The 26039-nt window shown below is 32.5% G+C and overlaps 2 protein-coding genes across 5 annotated transcripts in view; both read right to left on the bottom strand.

The window, feature by feature from the left end:
- Positions 1 to 13716, bottom strand: part of LOC128173423 (uncharacterized) — a 72301-nt gene extending 58585 nt beyond the window's left edge. The window contains exons 1-18 of one of the 2 annotated variants that reach the window (XM_052839109.1): positions 13615 to 13716; positions 13389 to 13530; positions 11666 to 11734; positions 10621 to 10848; positions 10233 to 10347; positions 8574 to 8727; positions 8111 to 8213; positions 7889 to 8009; positions 7555 to 7626; positions 6618 to 6753; positions 6215 to 6446; positions 5868 to 6041; positions 5401 to 5543; positions 5177 to 5293; positions 4960 to 5035; positions 1910 to 1965; positions 963 to 1112; positions 291 to 405 (exon numbers count right to left, since the gene is read on the bottom strand). In XM_052839109.1, coding sequence (XP_052695069.1) covers positions 291 to 405; positions 963 to 1112; positions 1910 to 1965; positions 4960 to 5035; positions 5177 to 5293; positions 5401 to 5543; positions 5868 to 6041; positions 6215 to 6446; positions 6618 to 6753; positions 7555 to 7626; positions 7889 to 8009; positions 8111 to 8213; positions 8574 to 8727; positions 10233 to 10347; positions 10621 to 10848; positions 11666 to 11734; positions 13389 to 13487 — 2160 coding nt within the window. In that variant the 5' untranslated portion in view covers positions 13488 to 13530; positions 13615 to 13716. Of the gene's footprint in view, positions 1 to 290; positions 406 to 962; positions 1113 to 1909; positions 1966 to 4959; positions 5036 to 5176; positions 5294 to 5400; positions 5544 to 5867; positions 6042 to 6214; positions 6447 to 6617; positions 6754 to 7554; positions 7627 to 7888; positions 8010 to 8110; positions 8214 to 8573; positions 8728 to 10232; positions 10348 to 10620; positions 10849 to 11665; positions 11735 to 13388 lie in introns of both variants that reach the window. The other variant, XM_052839098.1, reaches the window with a different exon arrangement.
- An 8117-nt stretch (positions 13717 to 21833) lies between these two features.
- The window catches only part of LOC128173400 (uncharacterized), a 44827-nt gene continuing 40621 nt past the window's right edge, over positions 21834 to 26039 (bottom strand). For 2 of the 3 annotated variants that reach the window (XM_052839080.1, XM_052839088.1), the window contains 4 exons: positions 25190 to 25323; positions 24389 to 24639; positions 23262 to 23821; positions 21834 to 22741 (listed from right to left, as the gene is read on the bottom strand). In XM_052839080.1, the coding sequence (XP_052695040.1) occupies positions 22724 to 22741; positions 23262 to 23821; positions 24389 to 24639; positions 25190 to 25323 (963 nt within the window). In that variant the 3' untranslated portion in view covers positions 21834 to 22723. Of the gene's footprint in view, positions 22742 to 23207; positions 23822 to 24388; positions 24640 to 25189; positions 25324 to 26039 lie in introns of those variants that run through there. The other variant, XM_052839073.1, reaches the window with a different exon arrangement.

Below are 26039 nucleotides of genomic sequence, written 5' to 3'. Positions count from 1 at the left end.
CATTTCAATAATGGTCACAAATATAATTAGTTGAACTCGATATCTTTAATTTAATCACAACAAGTATGATTAGGCGATGTTTTATCATAATACGGTTTAAAGATGATAAAATACCTTTTTAGAATCACACCAAAAGCAATGTAGTGCATTTAAGGATGTTGATTATTACAAAATATTTACTAATTCTGCTAAACAATGCTCGGTGTTTGCAATAATATTTATAATTCATGATAAATATACACTTTCAATATTTGATTTTTGAAGTGTCTATCATAAGATATCATAAATACCTTATTTTTTCCAATGCGATATTTGTCTCTAATTTCAATAGGGAGGGTTCCATCCAAAATGGTCTTGACCATGTCCTTATTGTTAGGTTCTCTGAAGGAAAATAGTGGCTTGTAGCTAGAAAAGAAGGGATAATTATCACAAGCCATGTGAGTTACAATGGTTACTCAAAATCTCTTGCTTATATTAAGATAAAATCGTTCAGTTACCCTGGATACAACTTTAGTTTTAAATAGCAAATTTAAAAGATTACCTAATTCTTATAAAACAAAAAGAGATGAATGCACGGTGATAAGATGATTTCACGATATACTGGCTTATTGCTAATACCAATATTTTCGTGATTCAAAATTTAGTTACAATTGAATTTGATAGGTGAAAAGGTTTTGTAAAGATTTCTTTTAAAGAATTTATTATCTTACAAAAATAAATGTACACTGAATCAGTCATTTTGTAATTTTAACATCAGAAAGAAAAACTCGCTTTGCATAGAATTTTTCGAACAAATTTTTAGGTCGAGAGAATGCTTTGGTTAATGATGAATAAATTGTAAATATTTCTTTATTTTACTACTTAAGTAACATTTATCGTTGGAAAAAAATCTGAATGCGCGTACATTGGTATATTATTGTATTCTGACAGGTAGGTCTACCTAAACACAAATATTTACTGACCGTTTAATGAAGTCTTCTATCAGGATCCTTGAAGGGTAGCCATTTTTTCGGATTAAGCAAATTGCTGAAATTCCATTGTATTTGAGTTGTCCCCTAACTAGTTTTTCGTCCAGTTGTTCGGGAGCCATGTGTCGATTTGGTTTAATACAACTGTTAAAGATTGGTTAATTAGAGTCATATAGCAGCACAAAAAATAATTTAAGTACTGAAGTACTGAAAGCCGGGCTCTTTCGGTGTGTCTTTATGCATATTGTGTAGTAAAGACTGAAAATCTCTCTCTCTCTCTCTCTCTCTCTCTCTCTCTCTCTCTCTCTCTCTCTCTCTCTCTCTCTCTCATGCTTATAATGTCGGCAAAGCATCAGTGAGCGATCAATTTTTGTAAGCGGCTAAAAACGTAAATATGTCTGTCTAGTAGAAAAAAGTTCAACAGTTTCTGCCTTGAATTTTGCAACAAGGGTTATATATTCAATCCCCATTTCTTCAACGCGCAGCAAAGTAGTTCATGGAAATTCATGCGCATTGTATGTGTCCAAAATGCATAGTCTTGTTTTTAAAACACGTTATTTTTAAGAAAACTAAAAAAGATAGACAATTCTCTCGAAATTATAAAAAAGAAACAAATGCAAACATTTTTGACAAAACGTGGCTCTTTGTATAACTATTTGGTAAAGCGATAGCTTTGACTTTGACGTTGTTTGTTTTTTTTTGGTTTACTTTTGAAGTTGTGCTATTTATAGTAACATTGGCGATTAGCCTGCCTACAACCAGGACTCTGCTTTCAGCAGAGCCCGGTTAAAATTGGTTACTGTTGTCGGTAGTTATTTTTTATTTAATTGTACTTTATGTATATATATTTATTTTTTATAACATAATGTATACAACGTTTCTCAACGCTTTTGCATTCAAATAGGTAGGCAAAGTAATATGATACATTTAGGAATACAAACCGAACGAAAAAGGGATCTGCATGCCGCAATTTGGACAGTAATTGAGAAATTGATTTCTACAGAAAGAAAATAGTTAAAGACACACTGTTTAATAATAATATTTGAATTGAATACTCATGCTTAAAACTCCTTTCACAATTAGCGCACGAGCAGAAGCGACAAAATATTTGCGCGACCGAAAAAATTAGATATAAATCGTTAATTGTTGCCGAAATAATCGCATATGAAAAAAGTATTCGTACGAATTTCGCACGATCTAAGCGAACGTTGTGCGATGTAAACGCATTGAATCTTGCTATATATCTTGCGTCTGAATGCGACTCTTGTACAATGAAAGCAACTGTTGAAAGATAATACGATAGGAACACGCGAGAGACTAGGTGATCGGACGATTGAACGTGCGCTTATGCGTTCCATGGAACAAATGATTGTGCGAGTCAAAGGGGGTACATACACCGCCCATATTCAGTATACATAGTTGAAAGCGAGAAAAGATGCCGCCCAAGAAGATACAGATATGCAGCAGCATTTATTATTATACCTCAGTATGTCTATTCTATTATATCTGATTGGTCTAGAAAGTCACGTAACAGGGCGATGTCATAAGAATGAAAAAGCCGATATGAGCATACGATCTAGACAAATATGATTAAATCAAAAATATTCAATCATTACGATTCTCCTTAATACTCAGAACCAACTTAACTATCTATGATTTATGAAAGAAAAGTGAGACAGTAACATAGGAAACAATCACGACGTTAATGTTGCGACTGTTTAAAAGTCAAACATTATTAGAAATCAACTTATTTTGTGTAATCATATGTTGCATGGTATAATAAAACGAAGCCCTCGGGAAATATGATTTTTCTTGAGGGAATAAATCTTCATACATGTATTTCCCTCACCATCATGCAATAGATGTATATTGTAAATTTAGTTCTGAAACAGATATACTTATACAGGGTATATATACTAGTAGCAAATCATGGCATATTGAAGCTGATACAGTACCCGCAACGTTATTTTTTACAAGATAAACGATAGGATAGGATTCACGCACGATAGGATAGGATTAACGCACGATAGAACAGTATACACGCACGAAAGGATAGGATTAACGCACGATAGAACAGTATACACGCACGAAAGGATAGGATTAACGCACGATAGAATAGTTTACACGCACGATATGATAGGATTGATACACGATAGGAAAGGATAAACGATGTTCATGATAAACGTATGATCGCTTTAAACGATATTTACGAACAAACTGATGATGACAGAATTTGAGAGAGAACACGTACAAATAAAGATTTACGTGGAATTTCTTTTTAGTAACAATTGCCGAGTTGTTAATCATCGCTGCATCATTTATAGAATGTATAAAAATGACCAGTTAATTTTTTTTCAACTAAAATTATGAGCTTTAATGATCAATAAATTTTCTGTATTGTTAAAATTGTTTTCATTACCGAACACCATACAGCCGATCGCCACGAATATTTCAGCCCGAGATTAAATCACTCGGAAAATAGCGGGTTTAATTATATAAATCCAACTCTTGTATAGACTAAATATAAAATCTGTCATAAGTACATTTCTTTCTGTATAAGAACATTATTCATTAAAAACGAATTATTACAGACAAGTTAAATAAATATTTACGCAAATACACATTCCGCGTACTATTTGTTAACATTGTTTTCATAACCACACACCCTAGCTGATTGCCGAGAACATTTCAGCCTGAAATCAAATATCACACGGAAAATAACGGGTTCAAAATACAACTCGGATTTTAAATAAATATAAGTTATATCATAAATAGTTTTGTTTTTGTAAAATATGATGCAACAAAATTATATTGCATAAAAGTTAATGTTTACGCAGGTATACACTCAGGCGTACGATTTAATATATTCGATTTACAGGTAAATATGTTACCTTGTTCCTAAGAACTTCGTTTTTCATTTTCAATGTTAACAGATATGATTTACATATAATATTGGTTAATTTTGATCTAAAAATTAAAAAAATTAGTATCCTGACGGAATGTTGGATAGGATTTTACAATTCTTGTTCGATAAATACTCGTATACGGCGCACCGAACAAGTTGCAACTTAGTAATAAATTAACTTGCTTATGAAAAGGCACGAAACGATTAACACGATAGGATAAACGGAAGAATTGTTGAAAATAAACGATAAACCTGATAGGATTAACGCACGATAGAACAGTATACACGCACGATACGATAGGATTGATACACGATACGATAGGATAGGATTGTAAAAAATAACGTTGCGGGTACTGTAAGTCGTGCAATGATAGTAAAACGTTGCAAGATATCATGCGAAACGTTGAGCAACAGTCTCACAGTCGCAAAACAGACGCTTAAACACCAGCGATTTCTCCTACGATCTTTATAAATCGTGTCTCACTCTTGCAAGTACACACAACGTTGTAAAACGTTCGTACTAATGTTCGTGCGTTGCACTGCGATAATTTGAATCGCGTTCGGTCGCGTCTGAATAGTGTGCATGTCCGCTATTCAGAGGAGACTTGATACGACCAGTTAAACGTATGCAACGAATGCGAGAGCTCGTGCAACGTAAGTGAGGGCTAGTGCAACGTATGCGAGAGCTCATGCGAAGCTCAAAAATTTCGATCGCAAAGTGGTGTAAAGTGGTCGTGCGCCAATTGTGAAAGGGGTTTAATTAATAAACATATATTTTAGATAAAAAGTATTATGAACCTTTACATGAAAATCGTTTATAGAGAGACAGTTAACATTGATTGTATAAATAACTATATCGTACTACCCTTTTAAATGGGTAAACCTTATTTTCTTAGATACTAATATCTACGATCACTATAAATTAGAAACAAAAGAATATGCGATCAAATTATCATCTAACCTTGATTAAATTAAGCTTAACTTATCAAAAATTGTTTTGTCTTATTTCGACAACAATTAAATGCTTCGGATTCGTTAATTACATCAAAAGGTGATTGTGATGATTTTTCATCAGGTGATATTTACCTGGAAGTAGCTGACATTGGTCTTAGAATCTTTGGGCATGTATATCAGTTCTGTTGGCTTGCCTACTTTTCCATATCTATTGATAAGCAATTAAACACTTAAAATAAGGAGAGAGAGCGAGAGAGAGAGCGAGAGAGAGAGAGAGAGAGAGAGAGAGAGAGAGAGAGAGAGAGAGAGAGATTTAAAATTTAAACTTAAAAAAAAAATAGAACTTTACTTTTCTTTGAGCGTTCTAGCGAGGTCCACTCCTTGCAACCCCCCTTGGTCAGTCTTGGCTCTGATTGATACGCCAAGGTCTGGCACCTTCCGGGACGCTCGGATGGTGTATTGAGTGCTGCAAACAACAATACCAAATGATTTCTTAAGTGTAACTATGTAAAAGTACGTAACAAAACATACTTTTAGGTATCAAAGCGATGGAAGATTTATTAATCTTTTTACCTTGATATCGTTCCAGTGTCTCCCTTCCGCACTGAAAACAAATCAGCAATACAGTCATCATTACTGCTCTTCATCACGTCCTCAATATCTTTGTTCAGAGTGTCTCGATTCTTCTCCAGTATGTTTGTACAATTGTACCAGACCTAAAACAATTGAAATTTCACATAATGTTTGGGTTTCAATTCAAACCCACACTACATTAAGAGGGCTCGATGACCATGGCCATTTTTAGACTATAGTATTCTCCTTTAGAAGAAGAGCTCTATACAAAAAATAGAAAAATAAGCAAATTTTAAAGATAAAATGTGTGGATTTTTTACTTAAATATCAGTTTATAGATAAACAAATCATGTCTTAAAATTTTATGCAGATCTGATGGTTAATTGTTTATTATCCACCCTAATTAATAGGGCAGTAGAGTGTTTGGTAATCAACGCATCGCAAAATAGATAAATAAAATCACTTACTGCTCCAGCAAAATGTTTAACGCCAAATCCTATCCGATCGCCTCGAGCAAATGTCAAAAGGGGACTGTATACATGTCCTTTTGGGAAATTTTTCTTCAGTCTTTCAACAAACTTAGAATCCGTTCCTTGTTGAAATTTGGATTCTTCGTCTAAACTTGGCAATATGCCAATTTTCTAATATCAGATAAATTTTAAAAAAGAATAAAAGATATATATGTATATTCTTTGTAAAAAAAAGAAAGGGGGGGGTAGTGTTTTCAATACATGTACTTAAAAAAAGATTACTGAAAAATTGTCTATTTTTTTAATTCAAACACGTTTATCCAAAAACAGTTGAAGACATTTACCGAGATTTCAAACATCTGTATGATGTTCATGTTGTCCTTAAAATCAACGTTTTCAAACGGTATTTCTTCTGATTCGTAAATCCTTTTCTCCTGGATAAGGACCACATTATTCATGAAGTACTGTAGTCTCTCATTGACCATGTTAATACACATCTGTTCAAAACTGTTGGTTTGTAGGTTTTCAAACCCGGCTATATCTAGAATTCCAATCTCTGCAGCTTCTGTTCGTTTGCTGCAAAATGGTTTTGTGACAGATGTTGTAAAGAAAACACAATTTACACAAATGTTTCTATATTTGTACATGAATTAAATTAATATATTTCATACATTTGTTCAGTCACATGCAAGTGAATAAATACAGCAAGACCTGTTTCTATATTTGTATTACAGATGTTCCAGTTACCTTGAATGGTTTGGATGAAGGTTTGTATTAATTTTCTTCACGATCCAACCAAACAATCTTTCATACATGTGCTTCGCTAGTGCGTCTCTCCCGTCTGTTGCTTGGTCTAAACTCTTATACACTTTGATTTCGTCACCTTTTTTGAAAGTCGTAAATATTTATGTAATGACAGAAATGACAGAAGCGTAATAATAAAATCCAATTAAATTACTTTGTTTAATATTTTTAAAATGAACAAAGACTCTCAAATGACAATGATATTATAGGTTCATTTGTTACAACCCACTTCCTATAAGGTTTTATTAAACTATTGTTGAAATTATGCTTCATTTATAAGTTAATAGCCAGACAATTTAACTTTATTATGTCTTTAGAAATTATCACAAAACAAGATCAATATACAAAACTAATCTTAATGTTAAATGTTACAATAATTTGCAAAAAATACCAGACCAAAAAACAAACTTGTCAGTAAGAGGAAAAGTGAGATAAGAGAAGATTGAATGCATGGTTCAAGTGTGTAAAGTTTCTTTGAGAAAAAAAGTTTTGACCATTGAATTAGTAATTTGATATTCTGAAATAAAACTGCAACAAGCATGTATTACAACAATTTACATTTTCATTAGTACTTCAGATGTTCATCTAATATATAATGCGTATCAAAATGAGAGAAATTTAAGAAAAGAAGGATTCAGAGATAATGTAAACTGTGTATACCAAGATCTGATAAATTTCAATCGATAATTTAGGTTTTTGCAGAGTAGGTTACATGCAATTAAAAAGTCAAAACATTTGGTACTTGTAACTAGTGGTAGATTATTCGTTTCGAAAAAGAATATTGAACATACCAGTATATCTTTAGGTTTAATTAAAATTAGTACACAAGTTTTATGCACTCAAAAAGTATATTGAGATTCCATTTAAAACAGAAGCTTACCCGCCATAATGGTTGTGGATGAAATCAGGGCGTGTCCCATTGCCTCACTGCTGACCTCCAACAAAGAGGCCGCTGTAATAAGAGCATCGAATATTGTGATATATTACCAGAAAACACGACATCAAAATATATATATCCCTTCTTTCGGATAATAAAAATGTATGATATCGATGATGATAAAAATAAAATATCCTGAAACCAAAATCATTTAAATTTATATTTTTAAGTACGTATTCTATTTCTTTCGTTATAATAAGAGTTTGTGTTGAGAATTTTGAGTGTCATCACAGCCATTTATTACATGTGCCAATAAATAAACTATCTCCTTTTTTACCTTGCTCAACCAGCTCTGTGTTAGCAATGTCCAGTTGCCCTGATGCTTTGTCCGTCTCCTGAAACTCTATTTGACTTAGATGCAAAATAGCGGCCAGCATACAATGCATCACCTTTTTATCCTGTTTAGTGAGATGTAATGTAAAGCTACCATGTGGTGGTTTAAGAACAGTTACTATGAATCAAACGTGCTTAGAAACGAAAAAATGAAAAATAAACATACAGCTTCCGTCATGCCGATTTTTTTCAAAGTTTCCATGTTATCTTTGTACTGGTTCTCATATTGGTTAGTCATTTTTAGACTTTTTATGCTTCCTTTCAAAATGCTGAAAAAAATTTACTAATGTAGAATGAAATCATTCGTGTGCTAGATCAAACATGTTACTAGATGACTTCTCAATTTCATGAAAAAATGGTAAAAATAAAAGTTGAAATAATTTGCTTTAATGAGGGAAACTGCAAAATATTACAAATGTAAACAATGAATCTGTCTTCACTGAAAAAAAAACCAAGCTAGATCTTTGCTCAATCATTATTAGAACTTGAAAAAAAAGTTTATAATTCTAAAAGTCTCTTCAATGTTCTTTACATTCTTGTTGATATACGCAGTTTATACTTTATACTATATTGTATATCCGGTACATGCTCCTTATGTGCCTTTTCTAAAAAAAAACAATAACTTTTACCTGTAAGTTTCTGGTTTTAAAAGAAACAGATCTTGTTTTTCCTGTTGTGATAGGCCCGCAAACATTCCATAGAATATGTGGAAGTTTCCTTCGCCACAATCTTCATTTCTTCCAACTACTCGACATTTTTCTAACATGTAATCTCTGACTGACGCTAAATATCCAGAAGTCAAATCAAGAACATGATTTAAAAGATGCAAAAACTATGAAAAAAGATGAAAGTCTTTATTAAACAAAATAGAATGTAAAAAACGTGTGTTACGCACTTTGATAAAAAAAAATTTCAAAGTGCGTTAATTTTGGGACCAAGTCAACGCACTTAGAATTTTTCTTTCAAAGCGCGTTGATATTGTCGATATAAACACAATTTGAAAAAAAATGTTCCGAATTTCGTCGAAATTATTGTTACTTTTATATACAATAACTGATTGTTTTAACCATGTTTAGCTCATTTGGATATATTTAAAGAAGAACTCAATCACAGCTAACTTGAAAAACCGTTTGTTAATTATATTTTTCTTTTCTTTTCTCATAAGCTTTCGTATATGTAGTTTGAAAATTTACACGCAAAGACCAACTCGGGAGATTTGAATGAACCAAACATGACATAAACTGCATCGCTTAGCAACTGCATTTTCCTTTTAACATGTTTGCAGTAATTTTACTTCCCACTGGTACATTGCCAGAAACGAAAATTACTTTTTATATGGTACATTTCCAGAAACGAAAATGACTTATGTATATTGATGTTGGAGATCAATATTTAACATATTTCAACTGGCTTCAATTGCATGTGCTCGTTAAAACATGATGTGAGAAAAGGAAACGTTAGTTATGTTTATCAAAAACTACATGATCATTTAAAAGATCAGTGGGATTAAAAAAAAAACACACTCTAATGTTTAGTTCAATCTTATGGTAATTAAATGATTTCAATGTAATTTTTTTTATAATGAAATGATTTATTTAATTAGAGTTTGAAAAGAGGGCTTGTGTTGAAACACTTGTAGATTTTTTAACATACCATTGGAGAAATTATTGTTTGGTTTGCTCGTTTTTACAATATCATTGTACTTAATTTACAACAAAGCGTATTTCTTTTTCCAATCTTAAACGTATATTCCAAGTTGCAGATTATAATTATGATATATTTTGGGGAAAAATATGAGGGGTAAGGGACCTTTTTCCTGTAATGAATTAAATCATGTACAGGTAATTTTTTGTGTCCCTGTTAACCCTTACACCCGTCCCCATCCCCGTTCTCAAAGACTGTAAGTAAGATTCACTAGTGTATCATACTATCAACAAATAAGAAATTTAAAACATATGTTTTTCAAAGTGTGTTAAGTGTCTCGATATAAAAGATGTTGATGTACCTTCATTACGCACTTTGAAAAAAGTTTTTCAAAGTTGGTTAACTCGGTCCCAAATTTAACCACTTTGAATTTTTTTTTCAAAGTATGTTGATTTTCACGTAAGTGGCAACGCACTTTGAAATTTTTTTCAAAGTGCATTGGCACTTACGTGTCATCTAAATATACAAGAATCATACAAAACAAATAACATCTAAATATACAGAACCACATACACAAACGCGTAATTTCATTGATTTCAAAACTATCCACAATATAATCCATTAAATCTGCTTCAGTTTGTTACCTCCGATCACTTGTCCATCATGTCCAAAACTTAATTGAAGGAATTTGGCAAATCTGCTCGAGTTGTCATTCATCACTGTTTTTGCATTCCCAAAACTTTCTAACAGAGTGTTTACCTGATAATGTATTAAAGCATTCATACATCTTACTTGGATATCCATTAAAACGTCATCAGTATTATTAGTATGATAGGAAATATCCCTTACAAAATGTGATTCTGTTAATCAATTTTACATAAATGTAATATTTCACTCAATTACATTAGATGATAAACAGGAGCTTGATATTGTATTTGTTTATAAAATCGACGTCAATTTTTCAATTAACACAAAATTGTGTGACCCATGAGGTAAAAAAAACAAAAAAAAAACTATTCGATTCATTTTTACTCTGATTATCCTCTCGTGAAGGTCTCCAGCGTCGTCAGGACACATCTGCATGAAATGCTGCAGCATGTATTTTGCACTCTCTGTTTTACCAGCACCAGATTCGCCACAAACCAGAATAATCTGGTTAGACTGTATCTGACGCATCCTGAGGTACGCTTGTGCCGCCACGCGGAAAACATGAGGAGGTAAATTTGTTTTAAAGTTTTCCGACCGGTACTTTTCGTGATTCTGTGATAATCAGAGATAATCAAAGGTAAATATATCGATAAATTAAGAGGTAATTATTTACTAGTCAAAACCATTATGATAATTAGATAGCTATCTATGCAGATACTACTTATTATTATTTTTATAACCCAATTGATGTGATCCATATATACTTGCTACGCCAAAAATACATGTTTGTTTTGGAAATATCTTGAAAATACATCTTTTTGTTGTTGTGTTTGTGTGCGCATACAACAGAGAGCCAGCGGACAACATTACAACAGCGCCATTAACTAAACCCTAAGTTGTTTATTATCGAGAGTAAATGGAAATCAAAAAAATTTCTGAATTCAGATTTAAATAAGCCACTTCTGGCAGTCTAATCCTATATATATATATATATATATATATATATATATATATATATATATATATATATATATATATATATATATAAAAGTATCTTTTTAGATATCTGAAATATCATCTTGTGAATTGACTTTCATTTTTTTCACCCTTTTTTAAGTACCATGTAATGAATATAGATGCTCAGGTATTGAGCTATTTTTGCAAAGCCTTTGTTAAACGGATACTTAAAATATATCAAACTATTATCGATACAGGCATAAATTAAACAAATCGAGAATTTTTATCTTTAATGAAAGACTTGCTCTTGGAATCTTTATTGGATAAAATTGATTGAAAACACAGTATATTTTCTTTATTATTAAACCTTTTTTTTCTTAGAAATTGATAAAGTCTATTACATGACTTTAGTTTTAAATCTCAAGTTATACATAGAGCTGCATTAGAGTTATTTAGGCGCCAATACACTCACCTCCTTATCATAAATCGGGAGTTCTTTATATGGGTTGACTGCTAGCAAAATGTCTTCCCCAACACTGGACTGGAATCAGATTGAATATGCAATAATAGAACTGACATCGAATTTGCATTACCTTTGTTAATTCAATCAAACATTTGCAAACAGTTTTACTCATTTTGCATGGTCAGTAATGTTTTGTAGCTCGAATTGGCATTTAATCGACTTTGCATTATGCAATAATTGCTAAAAAGTTCGTCTTGTAGCTTTAAATTAAGTACTGGTATTTTCATTCCAATCCATTGCCGTATGACTTTTTTTTGGCATGACATCAGATTTTGGGGTAAATATCATTGTCTGCAATATATATCTATTTAAATTCCTTAAGTCCTATATCTTTACATTTATGATACCAATGTTCTTTTTATTGTTTGCGATTCATTGCAGTTTGCGTTTCAGGCTCGTATCGACCCTATGGCATTCGTAACATAGCCCTACATGCATAACCGTTTTAAATCCATTACTATTTTGGATGTTTTTGCACGCACGATAGGCATTAATTACAGAGGACAAAAAATACATGTAATAAATGCAACAAGACGCTTATAGAATCAAAAATCACATGAAAGGTGATACAAGCAGAGAAGGAATCTTTGTAATGTTAAATGCATTGTATGCTCGGCGGCTGAAATACGATGAAACTATAATTTTTCAATTGCTTATTTAAGAGAAAGTACCATATAATTCATTGAAATCCGTGAAAATAAATTCCAACAAATATATTCTAAAGATAATTGCATTTTAACGCAGAAAGTGTGTTTTTCAATGACCAACGTTATTAATCAGTTTTGTTTTATCAGACTTTGCAGTTAAACTCACACACGTCCATTAACATACACCATTTTTCTTTATATTTTCTCTGTAAAGTATCTTTAATATTGCATGTTCGCCACGTTAACCTTCGTTGCAAATATGAACCCAAAAGCACACTTGAGTACTGCTCATTGTCGGGTGATATTTCAATTACACATGGAATACTTAATATGTGCATATATTTTACAAGATATTGTTATATTAGACTTTTATAATGGCTCGTGTAAAACTATATTCTATACCCCTCCATGACTCATACTGTTACCTTACCCCATATACAAAGACAAAAAAGCAGCCGGGGGTTATGCATTGTCTGATTGTATTTTTGCAACTGCGTCTTAGGAAAAAATTATGCATTTATCTGTTTCAATTTGCGTGTGTGTGTCGGTGTGTCGGGGAGGGGGGGGGGGGGTTGGCCGAGAAGAAAACTAAAAACTTAATGCATTTAAATATTTGACGGAATAAAATAAATAGATAAAGACGATTTTCCAGTATCATTGCATCATACTTATAGATATATTGTTAATGATATGCAAAAAATAATTTATTATTTACGTCTTTAATTTGCTAAATGATATTCTTTGGTATCTTGGACGTTCGGGTTTTTTCTTTCAAATGGAAGAAACTGATAACGTTGAATTAAATTTAAAATGTAGTGGAGAGTCTCGATATTTACAGCAAGTTTCTTTACTATCGATGTTGATGCATAGACTTATTCTATCAAAATGCATGTATGTCGATTTTTACTATGAAATGCTCAGAAATTATATATAATGCTGATCTTTAACTTAGATTGCAAGGCAGAAAAAAAGTGGTATAAAAAGATAAAAAAAAAAAAACACCACAGAAAGAGAGAGGGACTTACATAGATTTTATCCTCCCGGTATCTTTTCTTGACCGCCTCAAGTATGGACTCTTCGGTCAGTTTGTCCAGCTGGGACAGGTCGCTCCCTGGGTCTTCCATTGCTCCGTCCCCGGGGATGGAAAACGAGGAATATAAAATTAACCTGAAAGTTGTCTCACTCACTTAAATTGTATCTCTCTCCAGAATTCCACATAAAATTGATAAATAATGAGGAAGGAAAACCCACCCTGAACCAATTGTAAAAAGCCCTTATATTTTACTCAAATGTTCAATTCAACAACCAGACTGCACAAGAGAGCTTCGTTTATATCAAAACTTCAAATCTACGTAATACCTTTATTCTCCGAAAAACGCCTTCCCAGGAGTCTTTTAAATAAAAGTATCGTGTTACAAAAAAAGGGCATACATGCATCAGATTTTTGTTTTAAAAAAAGTTTCTTTAATGTCACCTGTTAGTTTCAAAGCTGTTAGGTAATACATTAGTTTCGTTTCGAAGTATGTGTACAGTTTGATAAATAGACAAAACCCAAAACAATTCTTGTCACACATACGATAAAATACAGTTTATTAGCACCATTAAGGTGATTTAAAATACATTTTTTTTTCATTTTGATCTAACTTTTAAAATACCCCTCTGTCCACACTACGTTCATACGCTAGAATGTAAAAGGTCCTGATTTTCTGTTTTAAAACGCCCCCTCTACCGCTAAGGTTTTAGTATACAATAAAACTAAAAGTTTAGGGGATTTTGTGATGCAAATTATATGAAAGAAAAGTACCCGGATAATGACGTTGAAAAATATTTTTGCTTGATGATAATAAATGAAGATAGATAAATTGGCAAAGAAGACAGTTGATCCCCCCCCTTTTATCGATTTCAATTGTACTTTATTGACAGGCATGTGTATTTTCATTAACAACATCCCCGCGCTTACCTCCTTGCCAACGAAACATATCAATATAAGTTGACCAGGCTGAAGCTAGCAGCCACTAACAGCAGCCACTAGGCCCGTAGAAGCTAGCAGCCAATAAGGAAATTCATCAAAGTACTGAGAGTACTCGAACAGAAAATTATATTTTACTTAATATTCGACATATTTTAATTAATATCAAAATGATTAATGCTCAATAATTTGTACGAGCATTGACGACTTCCGAAACAGTAAAGCTCGCCTGGATAAGAGTTATAAATGCGTCTTTGTTGGATAGAAATGAAATACGTCTATACGGGTTTTTAGTTATGAAAATAATGTTATCCTTAGTGTAGTCTTATTGATACAAACTATATGCATCGTATAAAGTGATATGCAAACGTATTATGATATAAAAGCCATGATAAATTAAAGTAAATTAAAAGGCCGCATAAAACGATACAAATACAATAAAACCCTAAGCCAATCCAGTGTTGCAAGATAATTTGTATCCATCGAAGTTGAACATGTGCGTGTTTAAAAATTTATCCTCGGGCCTTTTCACTCCCCCGGAAACAACATCAATCGAAAATTAAAAAGACATCGTATTATTACGAATATGAGACAATAGAACACCCAGCATTGTGATTTTATTCTCATTAAAAATTATCATAGGTCGCAGTCAAAAACAGCGAAAATCATCAGGTGAAATTGGGATTATTTTCTCTCAGCCATGTTTTGACGTGAACCTTCGAACAATACAACAATGACAATGAAAAGGGTCGGTTTAGCTCACCCGAACTTTGTCATATTTTAGCATTTCATAAGGATATAGGGGTGAAAGGCGGACCATTATCTCCTTTATCTTTGAAGTGTGCATCAAACGGATACCAGGGCAGTGTAGGGGACCTATGGGGCTATTCTTTCCCGGTCTCAAATTTGGGCTGTAGGGGTACCACCAAGTGGCTCCCAGGGGTTCTGGCTCATTTCAGGTGTTTATATCTCACTTGAGATTGACCACAAGAACTTGGAAACACTAGGATTAAGAAGAGAACCTCAAGAGGTATTCATAGTAAGCGTTAGAGGGCACCTATGACCCCTGCAAGGGTTCAGTTAGCTCACCCGAACTTTGTCATATTTTAGCATTTCACAATGATATATCATTGTGAAATGCTAAAATATGACAAAGTTCGGGTGAGCTAAACCGACCCTTTTCATTGTCATTGTTGTATTGTTCGAAGGTTCACGTCAAAACATGGCTGAGAGAAAATAATCCTAATTTCACCTGATGATTTTCGCTGTTTTTGACTGCAACATATGATAATTTTTTTATGAGAAAAAAATCACAATGCTGGGTGATGAAATGATCTGTATCTTGTAATCAAAGTACTGAAGAACTGACGGGAGTTGATTTTGTCGGTGTTTATTAATCTTAAAACCAATGATATGTTTTTTTTTGCATGACAAGTACATGTAGTTTCTAATTTGAATTACGCACATTTTTATAATATGAATTTTTGGACTGTTTCGACAAGAATGTCGAGAAACCCCCATATGAATCATGTTAAATAATATTTAAAGATAAAAATAATTCAATCAAACTATGCATCTATATAGAAATATTTCTCGAAAATTGTATGGATCCAAGCAATACTGAACTCAATCTAATTAAAATTAGACGTTCTGAATCCGCTACCGCTTCTCAGCGGTAGCGGATTCAGAACGTAAAAAAGCGGTAGCGGATTCAGAACATCTAATTTTAATTAGATTGTATTGAACTCTAGTCTCATTCAACCAAACGCTCGGATGACACCGTAAATCTCCGACAAGGATTTACTGAGACAGCCGAGCGTCGAGTTGAACGATACTATATTGAACTCTGGCGTAGGAATACATACGACTACAAAAAATATTTAAATTGTTCTTACCATTTAAAATCTGACTATTTTCCAGGTATTTATAAATAAAAAACAATGAAAAACAATGCTTTAGCATACATTAAATTGAACTTATCAATTTTTATCAAGAACTAAGTCTTGTCAGCAGCAATGATTTGTGCTGAGGTCCAAACACTGTTTCACTTTCGGTTTGTATGAGTAACTGCATAGGAGAGTTGATTAAAATCAACTCCCAAAAATGGTTTTCAACAATATTAAATATGTTTAAGCTCATACTGACAGTATTGTAATGTAGCTTCACTACTGTAATAACAAATACCCTGCTAATTCAAAATTTAGAAAATGTCATTGTTGCAAAGCAAAAAATGTCATTTCGTTTTCTAGTTTATGAGGGTCTTCGACTTTTGTTATCAAGTTCATTCTTGTGATAACGTTAGGTCAGATGCTTTAGACAGCGATAGTTCAAAAAAGTTTATAAAAAGAAGTTTGCGAAAATATTTCATTTTATAATCAGTATTCATTTGAAGCGTAAGCAATGATTTGTAACCCGATAAAAATGAATAAGAAGCAAATATATTTAAAATATTTTTTTGTTGCTATTAAATGTCAGTACACAATTAAGCAGTTCAAAGAAATAATAGCTGGGATACTTCGAATAACGGATGTGCCGAATTGCTGAATATCATTTCACACAAAATCAATGCATGAAACATGCGATTGTGATGTGATATTGACGTTTTAAAGTTCGCGTTTTTTCTATGTGCAACCCATATGGTTTTTTTTTTACTTATTAGGCAAACTGTACGCGTACACATCATTGAAGAAGATCAATACTGTGTTCACAACCTTTAAAACGTAAAGAATGATATTGATAGGTTTTAGCGGCTTTACTTGCAAATATTTATGTAAAATAGTCTTTGTGGCAAAATGTAGAGGCAAGAGTACGTTTAGGCTGGCATGTGCAGAGAATCTGAATCAGGAAAATTGAAAAAGAAATAAAAAATACATCAGACCCTTTCAATGCATCATCAGTGTATTTTAAACATTTTGAAAAACATCTTAAAGCTTATATCGGTCTTTGTTCTTTGAATACGTTGGATGGTATGATGAATGCGATTTTTCAAAAGGTCCCATTGCTCTCATCAATACAATAATTCAAGACGATATGACAGGTTGTAGTTCCCTATACATGCTGTTGATTTTAAAGTCTAAAAGAATAAACACTCTCTCTTTAATGTTGTCCAAAAGAAACAACACTTAACATTTTCTTTAAAGATGTTCTCTCCTCTCTTTTTGGGTAACTATTTTATGTCACCTCTTATTAAAAAATAATACATCATATATTGATTCTTTTAATTTATTTATATTTTACAATGCCAAATAAACCATATTAAATAGAATTGTTAAAATAAAATCATATATTTACAGAGTTTTGTAAGGAATTATATTTTAAAATTAACACCAATTTTGGCCTAAAATTAGCTTATTTCATGTCATATCTCAAATTTTTTAGACGTGACCCCTACTTATTTTTACTTTGATATGAGGCATTAAATATATGACTATTTGTATGCAAAGTTTTGGAAAGTTGGCATTACTAATAATTTTCTATTTTCTGCATTATGTACTGACATTTGAAGCCATCAGTAAAGCAAGTTTTTTAAACTTTGACTTGGATAGTACTTTTATAGTCACTACATGTGTTTAAGTTCATACTGTATTGAAATCATAACTAAATAATTATAGTTCAAACTATAAATATTTGTTTGATTTCTTCAAATAATCAATTTCAATGCCAAATTTAAGTAATATTGTCAGGAAAATTATCATATCTGTCTAGGACCCCACATTTTCAAAAAATGGCTGTGACATAGATCACAAAAAATAAATGAATATCTTAAGTCCCAATCTTTATATCCAAGATGTTTTTGGATGATTGACATTACTAGTATTTCAGGTGCCAACCTCCTTAACAAAAATATAAAATGTCTCTCCTTTTCTGTTTTTCTGTCATTTTTTCATCTGATATCGTGTACATGTTATATTATTTTGGGTGGTGCATGTATTTAAATACTAAAGCTCATATTCTAAAGCAAGACTTCCAAAACTGTTCAGAATTCTCGTATTTCACCGTTTTTCTCCTGTAGTCGACCTTTTCTCATTCTTTTGAAGATCACTTCCTTTACCTCGTCACAATCTACAATCGGGCATTGTTTTCTTTGAATGCAGTAGAACAATTGGTGCTTGAGAACTAAGTATGGTTTGTCGTGGTCACGTACATGATGAAACTGAAACTATGACAGAGAACAAGGACGACTGACAACTCATCATTATTTGTTCACGTGCTTAGAATCTCACTAAACAAATACCTACTGAATAAAAGACTTTGATAGATTAAACAGCATAGAACAATGCTAAACAGACGTTAAAATCCCTTTTAAAAAGCTCTTTTAAGAAGCTGTATATTGTCTTATGTAATTTTATTTTCTAATTTGATTGCGTTTGCATCTACAACATGATTTTTAGCCGGGCTCTGCTGAAAGCAGAGTCCTGGCTGTAGGCAGGCAAATCGCCAATGTTACTATAAATAGCACAACTTCAAAAGTAAACAAAAAACCATACAGCGTCAAAATAAAAGCTTCCGCTATACCAAATAGTTACACAAAGAGCCACGTTTTGTCAAAAGTGTTGGCATTTTGTTTTGTTTTTTTAATTCCGAGAGAATTTTTTATCTTTTTTTCAGTTTTCTTATTAATAACGTGTTTTAAAAACAAGACTTTGTGGATTGAATATATAACGCTTGTTGCAAAATTCAAGGCAGCAACTCTTGAACTTCTTTCTACTACACAGACATATTTTTGTTTATAGCCGCTTACAAAATTTGGTCGCTCTCCGACATTTTGCCGACATTAAAAGCATAAGAGAGAGAGAGAAAGATACATGGAGAGAGAGAGAGAGATTTCAGTCTTTACTACACACTATACATAAAGATACACCAAAAGCTTTTAGTACTTCAGTTCTTTGATTATAAAGTAGCTGATGGACATAAGTATTTACATTTGAATATGCAGAAATATAAACATAACAAGTACCTGGTTTAACCTATATTAACCAGAGGTACAAGAATAGAATTCCTGGGTCCCCCGCCGCTCAAGCAGTATACTAGTATCGAGTCTATCGACCAAGGCTGATTTAGGAACTTGACCAAGGTATTAGTGGTATAAACATTTGGTATAAATTTAATGAAAATCCGTCAACATTTGTAGGCATGAGAGCGCTTACAAGGTCAATTTTTGGATAAAACGGAGTCATTATTGTGGTCAAAGTCCCATAACTCCAACAAAAAATATCGACCAATGCTGATTTTCGATCTGACCAAGGTAATAGTGGTATAAACATTTTGTATAAATTTAATGAAAATCCGTCAAAATTTTTGGCATGAGAGCGCTTACAAAAAAGTGTGACGGACGGAAACACGGACACACGGACTCACGGACACACGGACCCACGGACCCACGGACCCACGGACGGACGCCCGGCATTTCTATGTCCCCGCTCCGCGTTGCGGCGGGGGACAAAATTTTGATCTATAATTTTATTTTAAGAAGGAGAAAAAACCAATCGCAATCTAAAACTGAGTCATATTTAAACAACTCTACTGCTCAACATTTACACAGAATACAAATAAACCCTAATCTGATTGCTTTTGCAACTTCAACATGGTTTTTATAAAGTAGATAGGATGGGCATACGCATTAACATTTAAATATGCAGAAATATAAACATTACATTTAACTGGTTTAACCTAATTTAATCAGAGGTAAAATTTGATCTATAATTTCATTTTAAGAAGGAGAAACCACCAATCGCAATCTAAAAATAAGTAGTTTATACAGAATACAAATGATATCCAAAAATTGTTAGGATCATTGTTTTGAGAGAGAGAGAGAGAGAGAGAGAGAGAGAGAGAGAGAGAGAGATTTAGGTAACCTTATAAAAAGGCAAAACATGTCATTTTGATTTTGCGAATGTGTTGTATAAAGGAAGATAATGTAGCCATGTATATCTAGTTTAACAATGTTTTTTTTGCATTGGTCCTATTAGTCCACACTGCGTCATGAAAAAACCTGCGCAAAGGTGAGCATAGTTCTAAATCCCTGTACATTGGTCACCTTTGTACGTACAACAATAGAAGATCCCGGATTGTGTGATCCTTTAGGATTAAAATTAATGTTAATTCATGGATTAAATAATGTATGTTTTGATTTCGAAATCTTTAGGATCCAGTTTTATACATAAGGACAACGTTAATCGAGGACTTCAAACTCAGAGAATATATATACATGTTTTAATTCGTTCAAAAGTTTTTTTTTTAGTTTGCCAGAATTTTCTTGTAGCGTTTGGATCCGTAAATTTTAATTTTGAGTAATATTTTACGCAGTTTGCATCTGAAAATTGAAACATTCCCTTTCTGGATTTATCGACCTAACATAAAAGTAGGAAGTGGCGAACGAATATATTTGTACGTTTTTTTACATTTTGCATTAATCGTAGCTAGAAAATAGTAGCAGAAAAACTGTCTTTAATATAAGCCTTTTTGAGACGGTGCCGAACCTTATTATTATAGTACAGGAAATAATCTTATATTAAAAGATTGTATTTTTTAGGAGTTTAAAAAAATTACTATCTCATGGTAATGTTTCAAACAAAGACATAATACCGATCCTGGCCGTGTTTGTTTTAAAATTAGATTTGCAAAGAATAATCGCCGAGTTCGTGATAAAATATGCATACCCAATTATACACATACTATGGCTAATATTTCAATTAAACAACTTTGTATCCCATGTAATGTGTCGTAAATGCCTTCTGTCTTGAACTTGATGTCACACTGACTGACGTTGCCAGATTTGTAAACAAGTAACTGTTTCCTGGATTCAGCAAATATTGCCAGACAATAAGGCCTCAATATTTGATTACTTGGTCCGAATTCATTTCTAACTTTCGTATTAACAGTTTCTAAGGCGAGGCAAGCAACTGAGAAACAAGTTGATAAAACAGGACTATCAACAGTCTCGTTTGAAGTTTTCTTTTCAAAAGTTCTCTGGTCGATATAACGACCTTGTGAGCAAATACAATCTTCCACTGGGTCGCATGCTGACTGACGTTTTTCATACTAATTGTTAGACCATAATCACCTAATTGTCTACCGACTTTTCCAGGTTTTTTCTGGATTACGACAAAGAGCACACGGCGGGTGTGACCGGTCAGCAGAGGATGCTCACTCCTCTTTGCCACCTGATCATACCTGGAGGTTCGCGTTGCTCTGCTTTGAATTTGTATTTTGAGATGGTTCGTCGACGGTTTGTAATTGTCATTTTTTCATTTCATTTCGTATTTTGAGGGGGTACAAGCTCGTGTCGTCTATTTTAAAACAATTTGTTTTGTAATCCTTTGTTCTTTTTTGGCCTATGTACAATATAAAATACTTCATAATCTGAGAACAATTCACCGATAACCTATTGGAATCCATTCCGAAAAAAAATATGGATAGAAAAATAATGGACAGAGACAAGTAAAACTGTTAGCTTTCTGGACGACTATAGTAGGTTGCAAACAAGAATAAAGACATTACATTTGCAAATGAATAAATAAATTTATTGTTTAACACCTTAAGAATAACACAGGTAGTGCGATACAGGGGAGAAACACTACAAACTAGTAAATTATACATTATGATATATACTAGTATTTACTTTATTTTTCAGAATCACGTAAGATTTTACCCGCTTTATCATATTAATAACTTGTTACCACAAATCAAATCAAAATATGACAAAGCATTCCCACCCTCCATATCCAGAAATTCACTTAAAACATTTTTGTGACGTCATCTTTTGTTAAACCGATTCCGAAAAATTTCTATTGTCCTGCAACCCTCTAATAAGTTATCTGTAGCTGTCATATAAGTTTTTTTTATTAGACGGCTGCACATATTTGGGGCAAACATTAACTGGAAGAAACACAATTATAGGATTATAGTAAAAATACCACTACTAGTTTCATTTAGATGTTAAAAAGTTTTCCCATGGTATCTTTCTTGTTATTTGTAATTTTAAAAATAAATTTTATCGATAAATCTTTTTAAATTCATTGTTTCAAAAATATATTTGATTGTTTTACATGGTTTAATTGGGTAACATAGACATTTTAATCACAAATTTCAACAATATTCACAAACTACATATTTTACATAGGCAATAATGTTCGTTAAAATATAAAACCTACTTAGTCCAGTCAGCATAACAATATAAATGGTAAAAACAGAAATAAATTAAGGAGCGAAGATCAAATTTACATGCATGTGTAATCTTTTGACAATCAGCCTAAAAATTAACATCCAGAATGACATATTAATAGAATATTTTCTTTGTGAAAATAGTTTATTTACTTTTCCTTTAGATAATAGTAAACACTTTCTGGTCCCAAACAGGATTGTCAATTTGCAGAATTGGACTGTACCTACTCAGCTAAGTAACTGGTTCTGAAAAAGACAACAATCGTAGCTTAAACATTAAAGTGCACGCAGCTCACATGCTTACAGCGAAGCTAACCAAGTCGACCTGCTTTCATACCGTTCAATGAGTATAAAAATGATTATAAATTGGACCCACTACTCCCGATAAATTGCAATTGGTCTTCCATTTTACATTCTCGAGAGAACCAATAAAATATCTACTTCTTAGAAGTATGCATTCAAAAAGTTAGTAAAATATCCTTTTCATCGTATTTTATACACAAAAACGAAAGACAGTAATTTAATGACAGTAAATGAATTTTTACCTTGGGACTTGCTTGATTTTTCATAATGACACAGCACAAAAAATCATTGAAAAAAACACTTGCGATAAAAATCTGGTTAAGGTACTTCACCAATACACGCTATTTACATGTACAAAGCATTGAATGATGATGCAGATACACATTCAAATACTTTCCGACAATGGGCAGTTGTTTGCCACTGCTTATAAAGAAGTTATAAAAGTATCTAAAGGTATGCTTACAAATCCACTGTTTCTTCCATTCCGTTGAGTAGAAGAAGGCTGGTTAAAATTGCGTAATTTCTTGGCCCACATTCGACCGAGAGTCCCTGAGGCGGGTATCTCATCGTAAATGTCATCGTCCTCCATGTTTACACTTTCACCGCCTCTGAAAGACTGGCCCAAATTCTCTCCTACATTTCTTTGAGATGCATTTAATTTATATTTCTCTGCAATACTTCTATTTTTCTGTATCTTTTCCATGAAATCTCTCTGCGCAGGAGCTGTAGATCCAAACCTTCTAACGCCAGAACTTTCATTTTCTGGTAACGTTTTACCAATGTTGGGGTTTAAAACCTGCCCCTTTTTCCTGTACCTTACACCAGTAGCTTTATCTTCTTTTGGTAACTTCGCTTCTTCAAGGTATTTTACAGATTTTTTCAAGAAATCTGCATTATCCATTGACACTTGATGCGCTGACCGGCGAAGTTGGTTAGAGTACGATTCCCTCATACTTTCCCTCCCCATCATTGTATTTCGTAATGATGCTCCAATGTTAAGTTGACCAGCTCTGTCTTTTGTGCCTACAAATTAATTTAGTAAACTGTGTAAATAATTGTTAACAATGTTGGTCTTTATACCTCAGAGTAAACAGTTATTATATTTAGTATACGCGATATATTACATTATTGTATGAAAAAAATTACATATGGCTAGAGAGTTTATGCAAAAATAAATGCACTGAACGTTTACGCTTTATAAACCGCATATGGATTTATTGAAAGCGTTAGCTGTTCTAACCCAGTTTATATAAAAAGTATAAATTCTGTATTCATTATAGCCCAATTCTCTCTATTATTATGTATATTAAAACACTATTAGGTTTAATAGACGACACTTTTCTCTAGTAACGACCAATACAACTGGAAGAGGCAACAATCATAACTTTCAACAGGTCTTTGTATAGCACCTCGGACTTTTGGAGGATTCAGCCCGATAAGTATCATGCACCATATAATCTACTAATTCCATATGCAACGTATAATACAATGCTCATTATTATCAAATACAAGTTTCCTTACCCCCTTCTTCATCGATTTAGTAAACCATTTATATTCGAAACAATACAAAAGGTAAACCCAACATTTTACCTGTCTCTGCATTATTTTTTATTTGTTCACGGACTAAATCTCGTTCTTGTTGTTTTCTGTTTTCTTCAATAGATTCATCATCACTTGGATAATCAGGCATTGGTTCAGTCATCATTTTTTCACAAAATTCCAGCGCAATTTTTCCCTTTCCCTTCTTGAACGAATCACCAGACATTTCTACATCAGCTACAGTCTTTCCAAACGGACTTGGAATTTCAGTGATAGCTATGAGATGCATAAATGTCCCCCATCTATCGAGAAAAGTATTGATTATAATAGAATGAAAAATCTTTAAAATGACAAATTTGTTGTTCACACCTCTAAATACATATCTGAAATACAATCAAATATTCTCTTTTTATATATTTTTTTATTTATGATCATTTTAAAAACATTCTACAAGTAGTCTGTAAACCTATGTAAATGTTTATGTTTTGTTAACAAGGACAATACACTATACAATGAATTATTTAATCGCAACAAATTGAAAAAAAAATATTATCTAGCAGTAACAGCTTATGTAACAAAAATAGTATAACTGTTTATATTGGCATGAATACTCAAACTTTGATGAAATATTACTAAATGCAAGCGAATCATTGACAGTTGTTATTTCTTAGATTTACCATTGTTTTGTTTAATCAATAATTTTATAATATCCACAATTTATTATATCATGTAGAATAATGGTGACCTAATGAGAAAAGTACATTGAGAACATCACAATTATTGAATCTGTAATTTAAACTACAGTCTTTTTTCATAAATAGATTTAATCTTGATTAAAAATTCACAACTTACCTATGAACAATCATTCCCAAAAACTGGATGAGAAGTATAAAAAGGAAAAAGATAATGAACATCAGTCCTACGACGTCAACTTTGAGGACATTTTCAGCTTGCTGCTTATCCAAATCCTCCTCTTCTTTTCCATACTGTCCAAAAAGAAATCAAAATATTGGATAAATCTTACATGTAACAACTTGAAAACATGACATCTGTTATTTACATGTACAATCTAAATAACTTTAAAATAGTATTGTAAATTTTAAAAGTACAAAAACATTTCACATCCAATAATTAAAATTTGGGATTCTATATGCATAAGGAGAAGAAATAATTCAAACACCACACAGTCTCTGCTTTAGAGAACAGAGTCTGTAGGTCGATTTTTTTTTAATTTTACTTTGGAAATATAATCCTGTAGAAGCAGAAATATTCGTCGAGGATTTAATTTCGTTATTTTCGTTGGCAATATGAATCAACGAAATTAAATCCATGACGAATTTTTAACCCAAGTATTCAAACAACGGAGTTGTAATGTTTCTTTTTTATTGATACACAAACATATTTCCATCGTACATAAGATCACGATCACCATTGATATTGATGTACATGGATCATCTCAGAACATCGATATGTAAACGTTCGTTAAAATATAAACAAGTATTAAAATGCAAGATAGTAGTTTTACCGTTATTACTACATGTATAGTATCTTACTGTACATAGATCTGCTTACGGTAATTATGACACGTTAACACCCAAGTGCCCCGATATTCCGGCTAGCTGAAACCCGTTAAGTATACACTCATTGTCTGTAGACAAAACATCAAACGCGTGTAACAGCCAGTTGGCGTGGGCGGGTTTAA

The sequence above is a fragment of the Crassostrea angulata genome, chromosome 1 (assembly GCF_025612915.1).
Source record: "Crassostrea angulata isolate pt1a10 chromosome 1, ASM2561291v2, whole genome shotgun sequence".
NCBI classification, from domain to species: Eukaryota; Metazoa; Mollusca; class Bivalvia; order Ostreida; family Ostreidae; genus Magallana; species Magallana angulata.
The sequence above is the reverse complement of the archived record's forward strand: the minus strand, read 5'-3'. Positions and strand labels throughout refer to the sequence as shown.